Raw genomic sequence first — 18,960 nt, 5'->3', positions numbered from 1 at the left:
TGGAGTTGCTGTGTTTGACGTCTCTACAGCGACCTAAACAGCGACGCTCCAGCGATCTAGTTTAGGTCAGCTCGTTGTCTATATCGCTGCAGCGTCGCTGAGTGTGATGGTACCTTTAGGGTATGTGCACACGTCCGGATTTCTGGCAGAAATTTTCCTGACAAAAACTGACATTTCTGCCAGAAATATGCATGCTTTATTTTCGCGTTTTTGATGCGTTTTTTGTGCGTTTTATCCCAAATGCATAGAATTGCGGGGAAAAAACGCAGAAAATCCGCAAAAATAATGGACATGCTCATTTTTTTTACCGCAATGCGTTTTTTTTTTTGCGGAAAAAAATGCATCCATGTGCATAAAACATGCAGAATGCATTCTAAATGATAGAATGCATAATGTATGCATTTTTAATGAGTTTTTATAGCGTTTTTAGCGCGAAAAAACCTGAACGTGTGCACATAGCCTTAAATCCACAAGCCAATATACAGATGAAAAGTCAGTTCTTATTGGTTTGCAAAAACATAGCTGTCTGGGTAATTAAGATACACTCTGGTTTCTTCACATACCATCTCAGAAAATAAAGAACCTCATCCACAATTACCACAAAAGACTTCAAGATGTCATTGATGTTAGAGGGGGCAATACACGGTATTAAGAAATGGGCTATGTAACCTTTTGATCAGGGTCATTTGGATGTTTTGGGCTGTCATTATGATTTAAAAAGAGAAAACACAGTAGTTTGACAATAAATGGCTTCACCCAACCACTAGCCACGAGTGGAGAAAAGGTTTTGGTGTTATCATTCATATCCTCTGAAAAAAGGCCAAGAAAGCAAAATTCTGCAGGGGTATGTAAACTTTTGAGCACAACTGTAACAACTTTTATATTGCTTATGTTAAGTCCTGGACCACAAAAATGTTTGGCTACAAGTTGATGCGTTTTTTTTTGTCTGTACTTGTGTGGCAATGAAACCAGCAGGACATATAGTGCACATAAATAAGTACACTACATTGGAAGAAGAACATGTGAGTGTCTCAAGTTTCATATAGAACTGCCAAATATTGAGTACAGAAGTTACAACACAGTTGCAAAAACAAGGGCCATTTGCATTATTTATACCATTCTTCAGGGGCCGTATAAATTACAAGATAACTTCGCCCACTAAGTACGTCCAGACCTTGGCACTGATGTCAGGACATAATCTTTCATTGCATGGGCCTCAATGCTCAGTAGTGACCACTGCGTGCGCACGCTCAGAGAGCAAGAAGAAATTAATGATCCGGTGGCCGTCGAAATACAGCTGCGAATCTAACCACTGTGGTCCCTGAGAATCTGCCTGAGAGCTGGATAAAAGGTCATGAGGTTTCACACCACTGTCCTATTTAATAGTTGTCCCGATTAAGACTATGTGCACACGTCCGTAATTGCAGCTGAAATTGCCGCGGCAATTCTGCAACTCCCAGCCGCGGGTAAAAAGCATGCGGAATTGGCATGCGCTTTCCCGCTAAACACTAGCCTTTTACAAGCGTAATTAGCTTGCAGATGCTAGCGTTTTCCAAGTGATCTGTAGCATCGCTTGGAAAAATGATTGACAGGTTGGTCACACTTGTCAAGTATAGTGTTTTACAAGTGTGACCAACTTTTTACTATTGATGCTGCGTATGCAGCATCAATAGTAAAAAGATATTTTAAAAATAAAAAATCGTGATATTCTCACCTTCCGATGGCCCCCGCAGCCTTCCCGCTCCTCGCGATGCTCCCAGCAACTCTCGTTCCCAGTGATGCCTTGCCACAATAACCCCAGATGACGTAGCATCACGCGAGACCGCTACGTCATCCAGGTGATTTCTGCAATGCATCCCTGGGAACAGAAGCTGGCGGGAGCATCGCTAAGGCCTGGGCTGGATCTGGGGGCTGCCAGAAGGTGAGTATATAACTATTTTTTATTTTATTTTTTTTTATTTTTTTTTTACACAAGATATGGTGCCCAGTCCCTGGAGGAGAGTCTCCTCTCCTCCAGACACTGTGTACCATCCGCACATGTTCGCCTTACTTTGCACATGGTGGGCATACTTTACGCATGGTGGGCATAGCCCTGTGCGGAAAGTAAGCGGATCAATGCATTCCTATGTATGCGGAATCGCCGCGATTCTGCACAAAGAAAGAACATGCTGCATTTTTTTTCCAGAATGTGTTTCTGAAGCGGAAAAAAATGCAGCATGTGCACAAAAAATGCAGAATGCATTAAATATGATGGGATGCTTATGTAAGCAGTTTTTTAGTGTTTTTTTCCACGGAAAACGGCTGAAAAACGTGAAAAAAAGCTAAAAATCCTGAACGTGTGCCCATAGCCTAAAGGTGTTTTATTATTGCTCTTTGCATCCAAAGAGTAGAATAATAAACTCAAGTGTTGACCAACCCTCTACAACTCCAGTGCTGCCTCTTCACCACAGCCCTATGTCCTTTCTTTATTGACAGGCTGCAGTAGTGGTGTGACAACACTCAGCACATGGGACAACTGCAGCCAATCACTGGGCTCAGCAGCTAATGTTTTGTGACCAGAAAACCCCTTTAACTGTTACTTTTTATTTTTTTTTACAATAAAAAGTTCTTTACAGCATACAGCCAGTGCATAGGTGGATGGAAAGGTGGAATGAAATTGTCCCTTGTGATCAAGTCAGATAAATATTTTACATACAAATCAAGTGTCTTCCATACTATTCTAGCACAACATTACTTACCTGTACCATGGGCATGATGCACAGGAATTACCATCTTTCTGCACCACTCTGAGTGTGAACGGATATTGGTACCCCATGCTGTCATCACTGCAAATGACAAGATTAGTTTAATGGTATGCGATGCATTTTTATCTCATTTCAAAATACTAAGAAAAACCAAGAGGCTGCAGACACGTTGTGCAGGAAGGACACTTTCGAATGTCTCCTTTTGCCTTTCGTGCTTAGATGTGCCATTGAAGTCTGCTTTATTAATTTCCATACACTCCACATCTAGCATGTAGCGGACTTTTTCCACTGTGGATTTCACTGCAAATCCATAGGAAAATCCTCACGTGGACGGTGCTGCAGGTTTCACCCCAGGCAATGCTGAGAAACTGGAATAAATTGGGTAAATCTGCAGCACTAATATGCCGCACACGTCACAGCACAAGTCCCTGTGTTTTATTCTGTTACAAGGGCATAGGCTATGTTCTGTGAAACGCAACTCTGCAGAGTGTGAACTCAATCCTATGCAGAGGTTCCTTCATGTCCTTTATTATTTTGATAAATCTACAATCTAGATTTAAAAAAAAATGCAGAAATCCACCAGAGAACAAAAGGGTTGGGTGACTAAATTAAAACGGACATACCTATATCTCAAGTTGGGAGACCCCATAGACAATAGATTGCTGGACAATCCCACCGATGTGGGGTTTGGCTGACTTAGAACAAATGTGTATGGAGGCCTTAGGCCGGGGTCACACTTGCGAGTGCAATGCGAGAAACTTGCGTGAGTCTCTCGCATCAATACCCGGCACTGCCGCCGACTATATGTATTTCTATGTAGCTGAACGCTCCGGTCCCGAGTGCCGGTATTGAAGCGAGAGACCTGCGTGAGTTTCTCGCACTGCACTCGCAAGTGTGACCCCGGCCTTAAAATTAGACACTTAGATCCTGTTCTGTACAGAAAATCTTTCAGCTGTTTCATTATCACCACAAACAGGATTACAATGAAGGGTAACATTTCTTTCGGCAACCCAGGATCTACCATAAGCAAAAGGTGATGTTACACCTCATATCCTTCCCCTCCCTTTACAATGATCTTTTCTCCGATCAAAGCATTGTCAGAAAACTTTGCTGTAGAAAGTAAAGAAACCAGAGTCAGTCTATTATTACTGCCTATACCCATGTAGATTCCTGTAGAAAACAGGACATACGCGTTTAGTGTTAGACTTAAGGCCCCGTCACACATAGCGACGCTTAAGCGATCCCGACAATGATACGACCTGTCAGGGATCGTTGCTGCGTCGCTATGTGGTCGCTGGTGAGATGTCACACAGTGCGATCTCCCCAACGACGCAGCAGCGATGCGGCGACCTGTAGCGACCTGTACAATGATGCTATTTCATGACGATTCAATGGGACGTCCTGTCAACGAGGTCGTTGGTAAGGTGTCAAACACAGCGATGTGTGCTACCCAGCGGGACCTCAACGATCAAAAAACGGTCCAGGCCATTCCTACACGACCAGCGATCTCACAGCAGGGGCCTGGTCGCTGCTACGTGTCACACATAGCGAGATCGCTACTGAGGTCGCTGTTGCGTCACAAAACTTGTGACTCAGCAGCGATCTCGCTAGCGATCTCGCTATGTGTGAAAAACGGGGGCTTAACACAATTCACTCAAAAGGAAAAATAGCAGCCTCAGTTGCAACACCATGTCCAGACACAAAACGCACTACAGGAAGTGAGGCGTATGTCACATACTGGTGTGAATGACACCCTCTATAATTGTTCTCTTGTTTCTACAAGACTGGGGAGTCCACCACTCCTTATGGGTCATTTGCATCAAAGCGGTTCCATCCAGCATGTCCACATGGATACTCCCTCTCTGAACCTTGCTTATACAGGTACTATACAGATGATCAGGTTTTTAAATACATCAGATAGGGATTATATATATATTAGACAGGACTGCTCTATTATCGGTATACCTTGGCGATTGGTGGAGCAGCTTAATATACATTTTTTTGCAAAAAAACGTATTTACTAAATACCCTGCATTTTTTTCATTTTTTGACTAGCACTTGCTCATTTACTGTGACTTCTTTACAACAGAGTATTTTTGACCTCGCTATGCTCTTTTTGTGACTTAGAATACTAGACAGCCAACCCATTGATGTTTGGTGGGTTAGGAAGGGTAGTTTTAATAGTATTGTGCACTTGTGCCGCCCATGACTTTATCATGGGGGACTTGCTGCATCCTGTTGTGCATTTGTGTCTGGACATGGTATTGCAATTATGGCTGCTATTTATATTTTTGTAGTAATGTTTTTAGTGTTAGATTTAGGCCAGAACAAAAACTGCAAAACTTTTTATATATTTTTTGTGTTTGTGATATTACGGTAACTTCTGATCTTAAAAAAAAAAAAAGCATCCAAACTTGCATATTTTTTTTTATAAGTTTGTCCAGCATGAAAAGTTTTACAACATTACAAATCCCTTTAATAGGAGATGTACCGTATATACATTCCTGCAAAACTATTTGCAGGTAAGTCGTTTCCAAATCCCAGCTTTCCTTGGTCCATTTGCCTGCGTTCAGCTGCATGGATATCAGAGTTAGTGAGGCACAGGAATGGAGCGGACCCTTTCACCATCATCATCTGTACTCCAAATGAGTACATTTTGATGAAGGGAACTTGACAGGTTTTGCCAAACCTTCCCCGTGTCTTTATTTTATTTATTTTTTTAGATTTTTTGGCTTTTGCTCAGTAAATTTCCCTTTTTCTTTTGCTCAGTAAACTTTGCAGTGCACCAATGAAGCTGGAGAGCGTACACCTTCCTTACTGTGCACAATCATGGAGGTAGACATTTGTAAATAGATGGTGGCGATGGCATTCTTGCAAATCATGTTACTCAGACTCGCCAGGACGTGAAAACACGATTAGTGGGACAATCACTGCAGGAAAAGGAACACCCCAAGACTAGTCACCCACTAACATGCATACCCTGGGCGAAAATTCATAGCGGAAATTACTAAGCAAGAAGCCACCAAAAGAGGCATGTTTGAATCTACAGAAAGAGTTCATAAAGACACGGGGAAGCAGTAATGTTCCCTTCAATACAGCTGAAGGCAAGTGAATTGACTGGAAATAGCATGAGTTTAGAAGCGGTTCACAATGTCTTACAAATCCTCCAATAAAGTGATTTGTAAAGTTTCAAAATTTCACTGATCATGGAAAGTTATGATAAAAGTTAAGCTGATGGCACAAAAAAAAAAAAAATCAATGATCTCTATTATACCTGATCACACCCTCCCTTGCTCAAATACTGGTTTCTAGAGTTGTGCAGTTAAGATTGTTAACATAAAATCAGCTTCCTTATCCTTCTGTATTAATTGTCAGTGACCTGCAGATTCTTTTCATCCAGGACACACTCAATGGACTCTAAAGGTACCGTCACACTCAGCGACGCTGCAGCGATATAGACAACGAGCCGATCGCTGCAGCGTCGCTGTTTAGGTCGCTGTAGAGACGTCAAACACAGCAACTCCAGAACGATGCAGGAGCGATCCAGTGACGTAACGGCGACTCACTTATCATTCTCGCTGGTTGTTAGGCTAGGGTCACATTGCGTTAGTGCAACCCGTTTAGCGCTAGCGGGTTGCGCTAACGCAATGTTTTTAATGCGGCCACGTCCCGGGGTCGCGGTAACGTCCCCGCTCTCGCAGATCCCCGATCTGCGAGAGCGGGGAACGGACCGCGGGTGCGCCTCGGACGCTGCGAGCAGCTTCCGCGGGGCGCCAGGAAACACCGGCGCGTCGCTAGCACGTGCCGAACATGGCACGCGCTAGTGCTGCGCGTTCCCATTGCCGTGAATGGGCGCGCTAACGAACGCGTTGCACGGCGTTAATTTCGCCGTGCAACGCTGTCCGTTAGCGCTTTCCCATTAACGCAATGGGAACCAAGCCTTAGCTCCATGTAAAACGTTGCTGGCATCGTTGCTTTTGATGTCAAACATGACGATACACTCCGACCTGATGACCAAATAAAGTTCTGGACTTCTAGCTCCGACCAGCGATGTCTCAGCGGGATCGAGATCGCTGCTGCGTGTCAAACACAACGAGATCGCTATCCAGGACGCTGCAACGTCACAGATCGTTGTCGTTCTCGTTGTAAAGTTGCTAAGTGTGACGGTACCTTAAGTAACAATACCTCTTAGATGTTAATCTAATGTAATGGCCCATGGCCAAGTATGCATTGTTCATATCCCTGACAAGTTTTCTGGATTTAGAGTACATGCTTCTACATAAGTAATTTGTCTGGATAGGAGGTTGTAAAACTATTATCAAACTTTTAGAATTTTTCAATAAAAAACAATTTGATGAAGAAAAAAAAAGTTTAGATAATATTTAAAAATCTGATTAAACAAATAGGCAATTACCTGATGTCATTTCCTCTAACACAAAATTTATGTACAATATTCATTCTGTTGACTTACCAGTCTTGTGCGTGGTTACTTGCTTCTTGAGGTGGAAGAGGACTTGCAAGTCTGGAAACCTGGATCCACACCGCATCATATAAATCTTTCTTCCGGGTATGGACAGTGCATGGAACAATTAGAGGCATCCCAAATAGGCTAGGGCGATTTTTTTGAGAAGACAGAAAATACAGCTCTGTTCTCATCTAAAACCAAGGATCATCAACAATAGGTAAGAATAATACGGATGCAATTACTAATACAATTCAGATTATGAATGAAGAGTAGCCGAAAAAGTAACACATCACGTTTAAAGTTCGCTTAACAAAATTTAGACAAGCCTGTGGAATACTGGGAGAATATAGTTTGGTCAGATGAGACCAAAATTGAACTCTTTGGAGTTCATAATACACACCATGTTTGTAGGCCAATAGACACTGCATATATTCCCCAAAATACCATACCAACAGAGAAGTGTGGAGGTGGTAACAGCATGGTGTAGGGCTGTTTTTCAGCACATGATACTGGAAAACTACATATATTTGAAAGAAGGATGAATGGATAAATGTACTGAGACATTCTTGATAAAAAGCTGCTGTCATTTGCCAGGATGATGAAAATGAAACGAGGGTGGACATTTCAGCCAGAAAATGATCCCAAACACACAGCCAAGGAAACTATCAATTGGTTTCAGAGAAAGGAAATAAAGGTGCTAGAATGGCCCAGCCAATCACCTAACCTGAATCCAATAGAATATTTATGGAAGAAACTAAAGCTCAGAGTTCATAGAAAAAGCCCACGGAACCTCCAGGATTTGAAGAGTGTGTGTGTGGAAGAATGGGCCAAAGTCACACTTGAGCAATGCATGTGACTAGTTTCTCCATACAGGAGGTGTCTTGAAGCGGTTATCCCCAAAAAAGGCTTTTATACGAAGCATTAAATAAACTTCAATATGCATGTTCAATAATAATTTGCTGTGTAATTTCTAATTATTACAATTAACTTAGTTTATGGACATCTATAGTTTGATTTCTTTGCCTGTGTGGATTTGATTGCGCCGTTTCCGATATCTGGTAAGCATTTCATGTCAATAGCAAGCACCTTTAGAAATAGATTTACTTAGAAAATTGGTGATGTGTTCAATACTTATATCACCTACTATACAAACACACACAGTATGTACAGCAGTTTTTGGTCAGTACTTTATGTGTATTAAAGGTGCAGTTTCTTGAACTTGGGATCACTGTCTAGAAGTCAAAGTGCACAGCCACATTCTCATTCTGATACTTAAGTTATTATTGTACTAGAAAAGTATACCCGTTCAACTGAATGTCCACCATGTAATACTACAGGGACGAGGCATTTTCTTCTTGTATAACAGGTGTCATCTTACCATTTTTCTATGAATAGCAATGATATAGCCTATAAAAGGGCCTTCTGGATGGACAGAGACATGGCCATTGAGTACTCCATTCCCGACTGTCTTCTCTGTCCCACATGGCACTACAGTATTTGGCATCCCATTTGGGATTACTGGTGGCCGACTCAGTCCTCCATTTGGCATCAGACTTTGTGGTCCATTAGATGATGGCACTGTGGTGGCATCTGCAAATTAAAGAACAAGCTCAGTGTAATCCACTTAAAACTGCTTTGCTATTAATATGGATTATGGTTTAAACCTCTTTAACTAATCATTTCATGAACCGTACAGAAATAATTAGAAATCCAACTGCAGATGATGTAATATTAGGTGCTTATCAATCTGTAAAATTATATTTGTCCTCAGCAATATAGTAGTGACATACAATGAGCATGAAAATCACTCAAACGTGGTGAATATACAGTACGTCCATGTAAGCCTGTTCAAGTTATCATCTATTCAGTATGGCACCGTACAAACTAAGGCTGGATCCACTCCACATTTAATCCGACAATATGCATAGGCTTTTATGGGGGTAGATATTTGTTTATCTTTGGCTGGATATTTAGATTTTTTTGTTAGACCTAGCGGGGGGTCCACGTGCTCCTGCCACATAAACGGAGACCAATAATACACATGACACATGGTAAATGGGGGACCCTGTTATAGACTTTCTTTGCTTTAATTATTGTATTATCTTTAACTTTGTTACTTATGACTGTTTTATATGAACTGCTGAATTGTAAAGCGCTGCGGACTATGTAGGCGCTATATCAATAAAGATTATTATTATTTGGTGCCCAGAACCTTGAAGTTATGCCTCTGATCTTGACTACAGGATACATCTGATAATTACACAGCACTGAAAAGCATAAATTAATCCTAAATCAATAGCTACAGGCTAGAGTCTGTAATTTTTTAAATAAAATAAAAAATTCTCAGTGGTTACAATTGTTGCCTTCCAACAAATCCCACCAAGGACAACATCTGCAAGGAGTTTGTATGTTCTCCCCGTGTCTGCGTGGGTTTCCTCTGGTTTCTCCGGTTTCCTCCCACACTCCAAAGACATACTGATAGGGAACTTTTATTGGGAGCCCCAATGGGGACAGTGATGATAATGTCTGTAAAGCGAAGTGGAATATGATGGCGCTATATGAGCAATCATGAATAAAATGAGTTGTAAATGATATAATGAATGGAATTCTAGAACAATTCTTCAAAACTGGAAATACTGGAAAGCAATTATATTTAACAACCAAAGTAGTCTATGCTGATGAACTGTGCATTACCAACACTTTACTCGAATAAACCTAGTCTACTTAGGGAAAAAAAAATCACCTCCCATAGAGTCAAAAACGGAAATGGAGAGATTGTATCCCCAAAAGTTTTGAACAATATTTTCATGGTTCTGCACACACTTCATTTCTGTCTCTCTGGTATGTTAAGAATAGAGTTGAGCAAATATGTTTGGAATATGAATTTGCCATATTTGTGTCGAATTTATGTTTGCTGTTGTGTTCAGAACACATTTGTTCATTTCTACTCCCACTGACTCCAACCATAATCGGAACCGAACTTTGAAAACTTTGCTCAACTCTACTGAAGAAGGCATTACTCGGCCATTTTGTTAGGTCAACAGGACTATACGGATACATTTAGTAAATGTGCTGGCAGTTTTCCTTGGCATAAACCAAATGTAACCTGAAAATACACTCATTATTGCTATAAAAGGAGGACTGGTACCCAAAATGTGGTAACATTGGTAACATGTATAGTAGGTAGCACAAACAAACATGTACAGTATATTGGCAGGCCACATATAACTCACCTTGTTGAATTGGGCTTGTAGCGGATGTAGGAGAACCAGGAATTGGAATCTCAAAAGCACAGAGAAATCCACTGACTGACAGCCTTACTTTCTGATTATCCTGAGGAAAGTTCTGCAAAAAAAAAAATACAGTCGGATTGTGATATAATTATATAAAGTTAGCAGTATGAACCGCACTCCAAGTCCTGTCCTCACCTGTGAAGCATTATTTAGGGGGTGCGCATCATGGTGTCCATAGCAGACCAGCATAGAAGAGCAGAAATATTGGAAGGAGGTGGCAGTACTCAAGTTTGTTGCAAAAATAGGGATTTTTTGTGTACTCACCGTAAAATCCTTTTCTCCGAGCCATTCATTGGGGGACACAGACCGTGGGTGTATGCTGCTGCCAATAGGAGGCTGACACTAAGTGATACAAAAAAAAGTTAGCTCCTCCCCTGCAGTATAAACCCTCCTGCTGGCTCTCAGCTAACCAGTTCGGTGCAAAAGCAGTAGGAGATCAATAACAATATATGAGCGTATAGCATGTCATATTATATATGAGAGTATAGCATGTCAGATTATAAAAAACAATCATAAGCTAATAACAGGGTGAGAGCTGTGTCCCCCAATGAATGGCTCGGAGAAAAGGATTTTACGGTGAGTACACAAAAAATCCCTATTTCTCCTTCGCCTCATTGGGGGACACAGACCGTGGGACGTCCCAAAGCAGTCCCTGGGTGGGGACAACAACAGATCAGGCCCTGTGTAACCGCTACTTACAAGTGCGCCACCACGGCCTCCAGAGTCCGCCTGCCCAGACTCACATCTGTGGAAGTGTGGGAATTATAGTGCTTCAAGAATGCATGCGGACTGGACGAATCCGCAAGCTTGCAGGCGTGCCTTGCTGACGCCTGGTGCCTAGAACCCTTGATAGACAGGGAGATAGGCTGACATCTAGCACGGAAGGACTCCTGGATGGTGAAAAGAAATCACCATGTTATCATGGTCGATGAAACGGCTAAACCCTTCCTGAAAATGTCAGGAAGCCTTCCTCTACCGTCAGGAAGCCCAAATAAAACGTCCAACATTCAGAAGGACGCCGTCCTCAAGACGTACCTACTCAGAGCACTCACTTCGTCCAGAATATGGGGGATCTTATTCCATTTTGTGGACTGGAGCCAAAAGAGATGAGGGAAGAACTAAGCCCTCATAACAGTGGTAATACAGTACCACCTTGGTAACAAGGGATGGAGATGGCCTGAGGACAACCTTGCCTCGAAGAAAATAAGGGGAAAAAAAAAAAAGTCTGAAAGAGCAGAGAAGCTAGCTCCGAAGACTCGTCAGAGTGAGAATATCGCAGAGGAGAACGGGACGACTTTCCCTGATAGTAAAGTCTGCCCGGATGAAAAAGGAGCCTACTGTAAGGCTCCTATGAATAATAAGGTCCCAATGATCTAACGGTATGCGATAGGGAAGAACTACGTGTGAAAACTCCCTGTGAGAAAGTCCCTACTTGCGGTTGTGCTGCGATAAGGCGAGAAGATACTAGCTCTGCCAACAAAAAAACGGACGTGGTCAGTGCGGATCTCTGAGGATCACTGGGGCCCCTTTCTGCTTCCAAAAGGCTTTCGGAAGCAGTGGAAGGGGAGTTATGGAAACTGGTACCACGGCAGAACCAGAGCATGGAGAGCGATGGCTCTTGGATCTCGAGGCCGAACCACGAACTCGAGTACATTGGCCTTCAGTCTGGATGTCATCCCACCTACAACTGGAGAGCTCCAGTAAGGACAGATCTGATGGAAGACTTCGGGGTGAAGTTCCCACTGACTTGAGGCGGAACCCTGACGGCTGAATTTGTTTGCCGTTCAGAGTTCTACTTCTGGGATATATACTGTCGAGATCACCGAATAATAGACTTCGGCCCATCAGAGAAAGTGAGGTACCTCGGTCATGGCGCCTGACCGTGGGTACCTGCTAGATGACTGACGTAAGGCACCGCCGTGGCATTATCCAATTGAATTCGGATAGGGAGACCCGCCAGAAGGCAGTGGACCTGCTGTAAGACTACCGTTCGGATCTCCAGAACAATGATGGGGAGAAGAAGACTGGCATTGGAAGTTACTAATAACCATTGAACCGGGAGAAAGGCCCTGGATGAAGAAGGAACTCAGAGACTATTGTCTGAAAGTCTGCTTGACTTGCTGAAAACGAGCGGAGCGAAGGAAACCGCTTCCATTGTCGTCACCATTTTTGCTCAGAACTCTCTTAGCAAATCGAATGAAATGAGGGGGTGAGTAATCAAGTCCTCAGAACTCTCCTTGCGCGAGCTCCCTGTTGAAGGGCCATGACCTTGTCTCGAGGAAGAATTACCATCCTTCTAGAAGTGTGCAGGATCATCCTCAAAAAGGATATCTGCTGGGCTGGACATGAGGAGAACTTGTCTAAGTGTAGCTGCCAGCCCAGGAGAGAAGGTATCGCAAGAGATATATACGACTCAGCGTAGTCCTGGAAGGGCGGCTAGACAGACCAAACAGGGCAGGACGAGCACGCCTCTAGAGTGCAAGAGAAACATGACATCCGCCATGACCCGAGCGAACACTCTGGGTGCGGAAGCAAGGCCGAAGTACAAGGTTGTGACTTGAAAATGCTGTTGACGAATAGAAAGGCGAAGGAATTTTTGCAGAGGGCAAGCAACCCGAATGTCGATGGATGCCGGAAACTGCACCTTTTTCTGTTGAAGTAATGGCTGAGCGGAGGGACTCCATCCAAAGAAGGAGGACCATGTCAAAGGTTGTTAGAAGTTTGAGGTCCAGGGTCGATCTTACTTTTCGTTCCCCTGTTTGGAACCAAGATCCCTTAGATCTAGACTGTGCTGGACAATCCTTATACAATCCCTTGTCAGTCTCTCGCTCAAAAGATTTGATTGGCCAGTTGTTGCTGGTGTGAATCAAGGTAGTTAAGGTCTCCAGCCAGGAGACCATTGCTCTAGCAATCCATGCGGCCGCTAGGGAGGATAGAGCGCTGGACCCGAAGCCGCAAGACGGAACGAACCAGATTTGCTATCTGACAGTCCGTGGTATTTTTAATTGATGACCCATCAGGTAGGGATACTGGTAGGTATACCACAGGAGATTCTACCCGGTTAAACTGCCCCATGGCAGAATCTGCGGCTGCATCCAGCAGGTCAGTCTCTTGCCATCTCCTCTTTTCACGGTGCAGAGATAAAAATTAGGAACCCTCGATCCATCAACCTCTTGACAGGGAAGTGGAGAGGAATTGTCCGCCCTCTTGCATCATCCACTAAATAGTGGTGATGCAGAAGGGGGAGCTCGTACGCCAAAAAGGGTGCCTCTATATGTCCACAGAGTTCAGGTCTCCAGGTGGACAGGACAGGTTGTCTGGCGTTAGGCCTGGATGCAGAAGAGGAAACATGGAGACGACACTCTGTGTGCTCGTCTGTTGATGGTGTGGGGAGATCGGTGCCCTTTAAAGGACCCGTCGCCCTTAAAAAACAGGCCAGGCATGGCATCCCACATAGAGGCTTCTGTCCAGTGAATCGCTTATCCGAATTGAATGGCAAATGCTCTCGAGGGAGTTTAGTCTCTGAAGCTCTGGCAAGCTCAGGCAATATCCAATCCATATTCAGAGCCTTGTTGTCATCAAATCATTGGTGAGGGAGCAGGAAACAAAAAACTTCCGTTTTCTAGATGCCTGTATGTTTCTAGACGCCTGCACGTTTCTAGAATACTTGCGGCCCCTGCTAGCCGACGGCTCCCATGTAGGATAGGGACCATGTATATTGGTCCTGCGAGCACTCCAAACACAGAGGGTACACAGAGGGATTCAATCTCTTGGTCCGAGAACCATGGATTGGTCAGTGAAGAAGTCTACTGAGGGGAACTAGAGGATAAAGCTGGGGTCAGCGGCGGAGGGCTCCTCGGACTGATCAAGCGCCTTTAAGACCAGGGAATACTGGTCATGCACCTTTAAGACCACGAAATACTGGTCATACGCCTTTAAGACCAGAGAATACTGGTCATGCGCCTTTAAGACCAGAGAATACTGGTCATGCGCCTATAAGACCAGAGAATACTGGTCATGCGCCTTTAAGACCAGAGAATACTGGTCATGCGCCTTTAAGACCAGAGAATACTGGTCATGCGCCTTTAAGACCAGGGAATACTGGTCATGCACCTTTAAGACCAGGGAATACTGGTCATGCACCTTTAAGACCAGGGAATACTGGTCATGCACCTTTAAGACCAGGGAATACTGGTCATGCACCCTTAAGACCAGGGAATACTGGTCATGCACCTTTAAGACAAGGGAATACTGGTCATGCACCTTTAAGACCAGGGAATACTGGTCATGCACCTTTAAGACCAGAGAATACTGGTCATGCACCTTTAAGACCAGAGAATACTGGTCATGCACCTTTAAGACCAGGGAATACTGGTCATGCACCTTTAAGACCAGGGAATACTGGTCATGCACCTTTAAGAGCAGGGAATACTGGTCATGCACCTTTAAGAGCAGGGAATACTGGTCATGCACCCTTAAGACCAGGGAATACTGGTCATGCACCTTTAAGACAAGGGAATACTGGTCATGCACCTTTAAGACCAGGGAATACTGGTCATGCACCTTTAAGACCAGAGAATACTGGTCATGCACCTTTAAGACCAGAGAATACTGGTCATGCACCTTTAAGTCCAGGGAATACTGGTCATGCACCTTTAATACCAGAGAATACTGGTCATGCACCTTTAAGACCAGAGAATACTGGTCATGCACCTTTAAGACCAGAGAATACTGGTCATGCACCTTTAAGACCAGAGAATACTGGTCATGCACCTTTAAGACCAGAGAATACTGGACATGCACCTTTAAGACCAGAGAATACTGGACATGCACCTGTAAGACCAGAGAATACTGGTCATGCACCTTTAAGACCAGAGAATACTGGTCATGCACCTTTAAGACCAGAGAATACTGGTCATGCACCTTTAAGACCAGAGAATACTGGTCATGCACCTTTAAGACCAGAGAATACTGGTCATGCACCTTTAAGACCAGAGAATACTGGTCAAGCACCTTTAAGACCACAGAATACTGGTCATGCACCTTTAAGACCAGAGAATACTGGTCATGCGCCTTTAAGACTGGGAATCCTGGCCACATGCCTTTAAGACCAGGGAATACTGGTCATGTTAAGACCAGGTACTTCCTTACCCGGGTACTGATGTAGCGTCGATGTGCCCCCCCCAGTGTGAGCTGGCCGGGGGGACCAAGATGGCCACCGGGAGCTGCAGAGTTGATAAAATCTCGCAGAGAGCGAGAAGCGCCAATTTGGGGGGCGGAGCCACAGACACGATGTTGAATAGGCCTAAGTCGGGGCCTAAATTTCTGTAGCCGGCGGAAGTCACCAGTGGGTCGTTCCAGGCAAGACTTCCAGGATGCGGCCTACAAATCGGCCGAAGCCGGGGGCTAAATTTTTGCAGCCATCCAGAGCGTTACCTCAGAGAGGTGTGCCACAGGTAAGTGGCTGAGGCTGCCTGTCAGCATGTGCATATCCCACTGAAGATGGATCCACTCACCATTGATGCGCGTCCCGGCATGGAGCCGCCGCGGATGTGGTTTCAGCGCTGTTCTGTGCAGCGTGGACGGTGCAGGGATAAGCCTCAATCCATCATCCGTTTGTTAGGGAGGTGGAGAGGACCCGTCCGCCTCCTTGTGCCATCCGCTTTCACAGTGGTGGGAAAGTGGGGGCTGCTCGGACGCCATAGAGAGGGGCCTCTGTACAGCCACGGAGTTCAGTCCGGGTGGACAGGGTCAGTTGTCCGGCATTAGGCCTGGCTCCAGGAGAGGATACATGGAGGCGACACTCCATGTGGTCGCCTGCTGCTGGTGTGGGGAGATCGGGACCATGAAAGGAACCGTCGCCCCTGAAGTGAGCTCAGGCATGGCTTCCCACGTCGCAGGAAAGGGTACAGGGAGGTATACTCGCCGTGCTCGCCTGTTGATGGTTCGGGGAAGATCGGAACCTTGAAAGGAACCGTCGCCCCCTTCACTCCGTTAATTAAAAAATAAAAATTTACAGAAAAGTAAAAAATAAAATAAAAACGTTGGGGTCTGAACCAGACCCATGTGCCTCCTACAGACACTAAGCAAGAACTGGTTAGCTGAGAGCCAGCAGGAGGGTGTATACTGCAGGGGAGGAGCGAACTTTTTTTGTATCACTTAGTGTCAGCCTCCTATTGGCAGCAGCATACACCCACGGTCTGTGTCCCCCAATGAGGCGAAGGAGAAATGTGTATTAGTTCAAAATGTTTGCATACTGGACTATTACACCTTTTGGTGACGCACAAAGTGCTGCCAATAGTCCTGTGCTATGACTAAGGCCTACTGCAGGCAGATATACAAAAAAAGGTTGCACTCTATCGTGCCAAAACACGTCAAATATTAAATAGATGAAATATGAATAGCAAAATGGCTTTTGAACATTAGGAAAAAATTTTTGAGACGCTTAGCACAGAATTTGGCCAAATAGTGTGAGCCCATCAACCATCGTCAAGGTGGTCTCATAAAACTGATGGGTACCTGACCTCCCTGTCCAAATGTGAACACTTACCGAAGGCTAATGTCTGTATGCTTGGGTGAATGTGGACACCTCTGTCACCAAAGCATACATATGTTGGCTGGAACCAAGTGTGATTAGATGTAATTAACCCCTTCATGACCCAGCCTATTTTGACCTTAAAGACCTTGCCGTTTTTTGCAATTCTGACCAGTGTCCCTTTATGAGGTAATAACTCAGGAACGCTTCAACGGATCCTAGCGGTTCTGAGATTGTTTTTTCGTGACATATTGGGCTTCATGTTAGTGGTAAATTTAGGTCAATAAATTCTGCGTTTATCTGTGATAAAAACGTAAATTTGGCGAAAATTTTGAAAATTTCGCAATTTTCACATTTTGAATTTTTATTCTGTTAAACCAGAGAGATATGTGACACAAAATAGTTAATAAATAACATTTCCTACATGTTTACTTTACATCAGCACAATTTTGGAAACAAAATTTTTTTTTGTTAGGAAGTTATAAGGGTTAAAATTTGACCAGCGATTTGTCATTTTTACAACGAAATTTACAAAACCATTTTTTTTTAGGGACCACCTCACATTTGAAGTCAGTTTGAGGGGTCTATATGGCTGAAAATACCCAAAAGTGACACCATTCTAAAAACTGCACCCCTCAAGGTACTCAAAACCACATTCAAAAAGTTTATTAACCCTTCAGGTGCGTCACAGCAGCAGAAGCAACATGGAAGGAAAAAATGAACACTTAACTTTTTAGTCACAAAAATTATCTTTCAGCAACAATTTTTTTATTTTCCCAATGGTAAAAGGAGAAACTGAACCACGAAAGTTGTTGTCCAATTTGTCCTGAGTACGCTGATACCTCATATGTGGGGGTAAAGCACTGTTTGGGCGAACGGCAGGGCTTGGAAGGGAAGGAGCGCCATTTGACTTTTTGAATCAAAAATTGGCTCCACTCTTTAGCAGACACCATGTCACGTTTGGAGAGCCCCCGTGTGCCTAAAAATTGGAGCTCCCCCACAAGTGACCCCATTTTGGAAACTAGACGCCCCAAGGAACTTATCTAGATGCATAGTGAGCACTTTGAACCCCCAGGTGCTTCACAAATTGATCCGTAAAAATGAAAAAGTACTTTTTTTTCACAAAAAAAATTCTTTTAGCCTCAATTTTTTCATTTTCACATGGGCAACAGGATAAAATGGATCCTAAAATGTGTTGGGCAATTTCTCCTGAGTACACCAATACCTCACATGTGCGGGTAAACCACTGTTTGGGCACATGGTAAGGCTCGGAAGGGAAGGAGCGCCATTTGACTTTTTGAATGAAAAATTATTTCCATCGTTAGCGGACACCATGTCGCGTTTGGATAGCTCCTGTGTGCCTAAACATTGGCGCTCCCCCACAAGTGACCCCATTTTGGAAACTAGACCCCCCAAGGAACTTATCTAGATGCATATTGAGCACTTTAAACCCCCAGGTGCTTCACAGAAGTTTATAACGCAGAGCCATGAAAATAAAAAATAATTTTTCTTTCCTCAAAAATGATTTTTTTGCCTGGAATTTCCTATTTTGCCAAGGATAATAGGAGAAATTTGACCCCAAATATTGTTGTCCAGTTTGTCCTGAGTACGCTGATACCCCATATGTGGGGGTAAACCACTGTTTGGGCGCACGGCAGGGCTCGGATGGGATGGCACGCCATTTGGCTTTTTAAATGGAAAATTAGCTCCAATCATTTGCGGACACCATGTCACGTTTGGAGAGCCCTTGTGTGCCTAAACATTGGAGATCCCCCAAAAATGACACCATTTTGGAAACTAGACCCCCAAAGGAACTAATCTAGATGTGTGGTGAGGACTTTGAACCCCCAAGTGCTTCACAGAAGTTTATAACGCAGAGCCATGAAAATAAAAAATAAAAATTATTTTCTCAAAAATGATCTT

General features: G+C 43.9%; 1 protein-coding gene across 2 annotated transcripts in view; it reads right to left on the bottom strand.

The window, feature by feature from the left end:
- The window catches only part of USP32 (ubiquitin specific peptidase 32), a 347,736-nt gene that overhangs the window by 29,611 nt on the left and 299,165 nt on the right, over window positions 1-18,960 (bottom strand). For both annotated transcript variants that reach the window (XM_069757228.1, XM_069757227.1), the window contains exons 25-28: window positions 10,443-10,554; window positions 8,588-8,799; window positions 7,216-7,400; window positions 2,739-2,825 (exon numbers count right to left, since the gene is read on the bottom strand). In XM_069757228.1, the coding sequence (XP_069613329.1) occupies window positions 2,739-2,825; window positions 7,216-7,400; window positions 8,588-8,799; window positions 10,443-10,554 (596 nt within the window). The remainder of the gene's footprint in view (window positions 1-2,738; window positions 2,826-7,215; window positions 7,401-8,587; window positions 8,800-10,442; window positions 10,555-18,960) is intronic.

The sequence above is a fragment of the Ranitomeya imitator genome, chromosome 3, assembly GCF_032444005.1.
Source record: "Ranitomeya imitator isolate aRanImi1 chromosome 3, aRanImi1.pri, whole genome shotgun sequence".
Taxonomy (NCBI): domain Eukaryota; kingdom Metazoa; phylum Chordata; class Amphibia; order Anura; family Dendrobatidae; genus Ranitomeya; species Ranitomeya imitator.
Note: the sequence above shows the minus strand (reverse complement) of the source record. Positions and strands in the feature narration are given on the sequence as shown.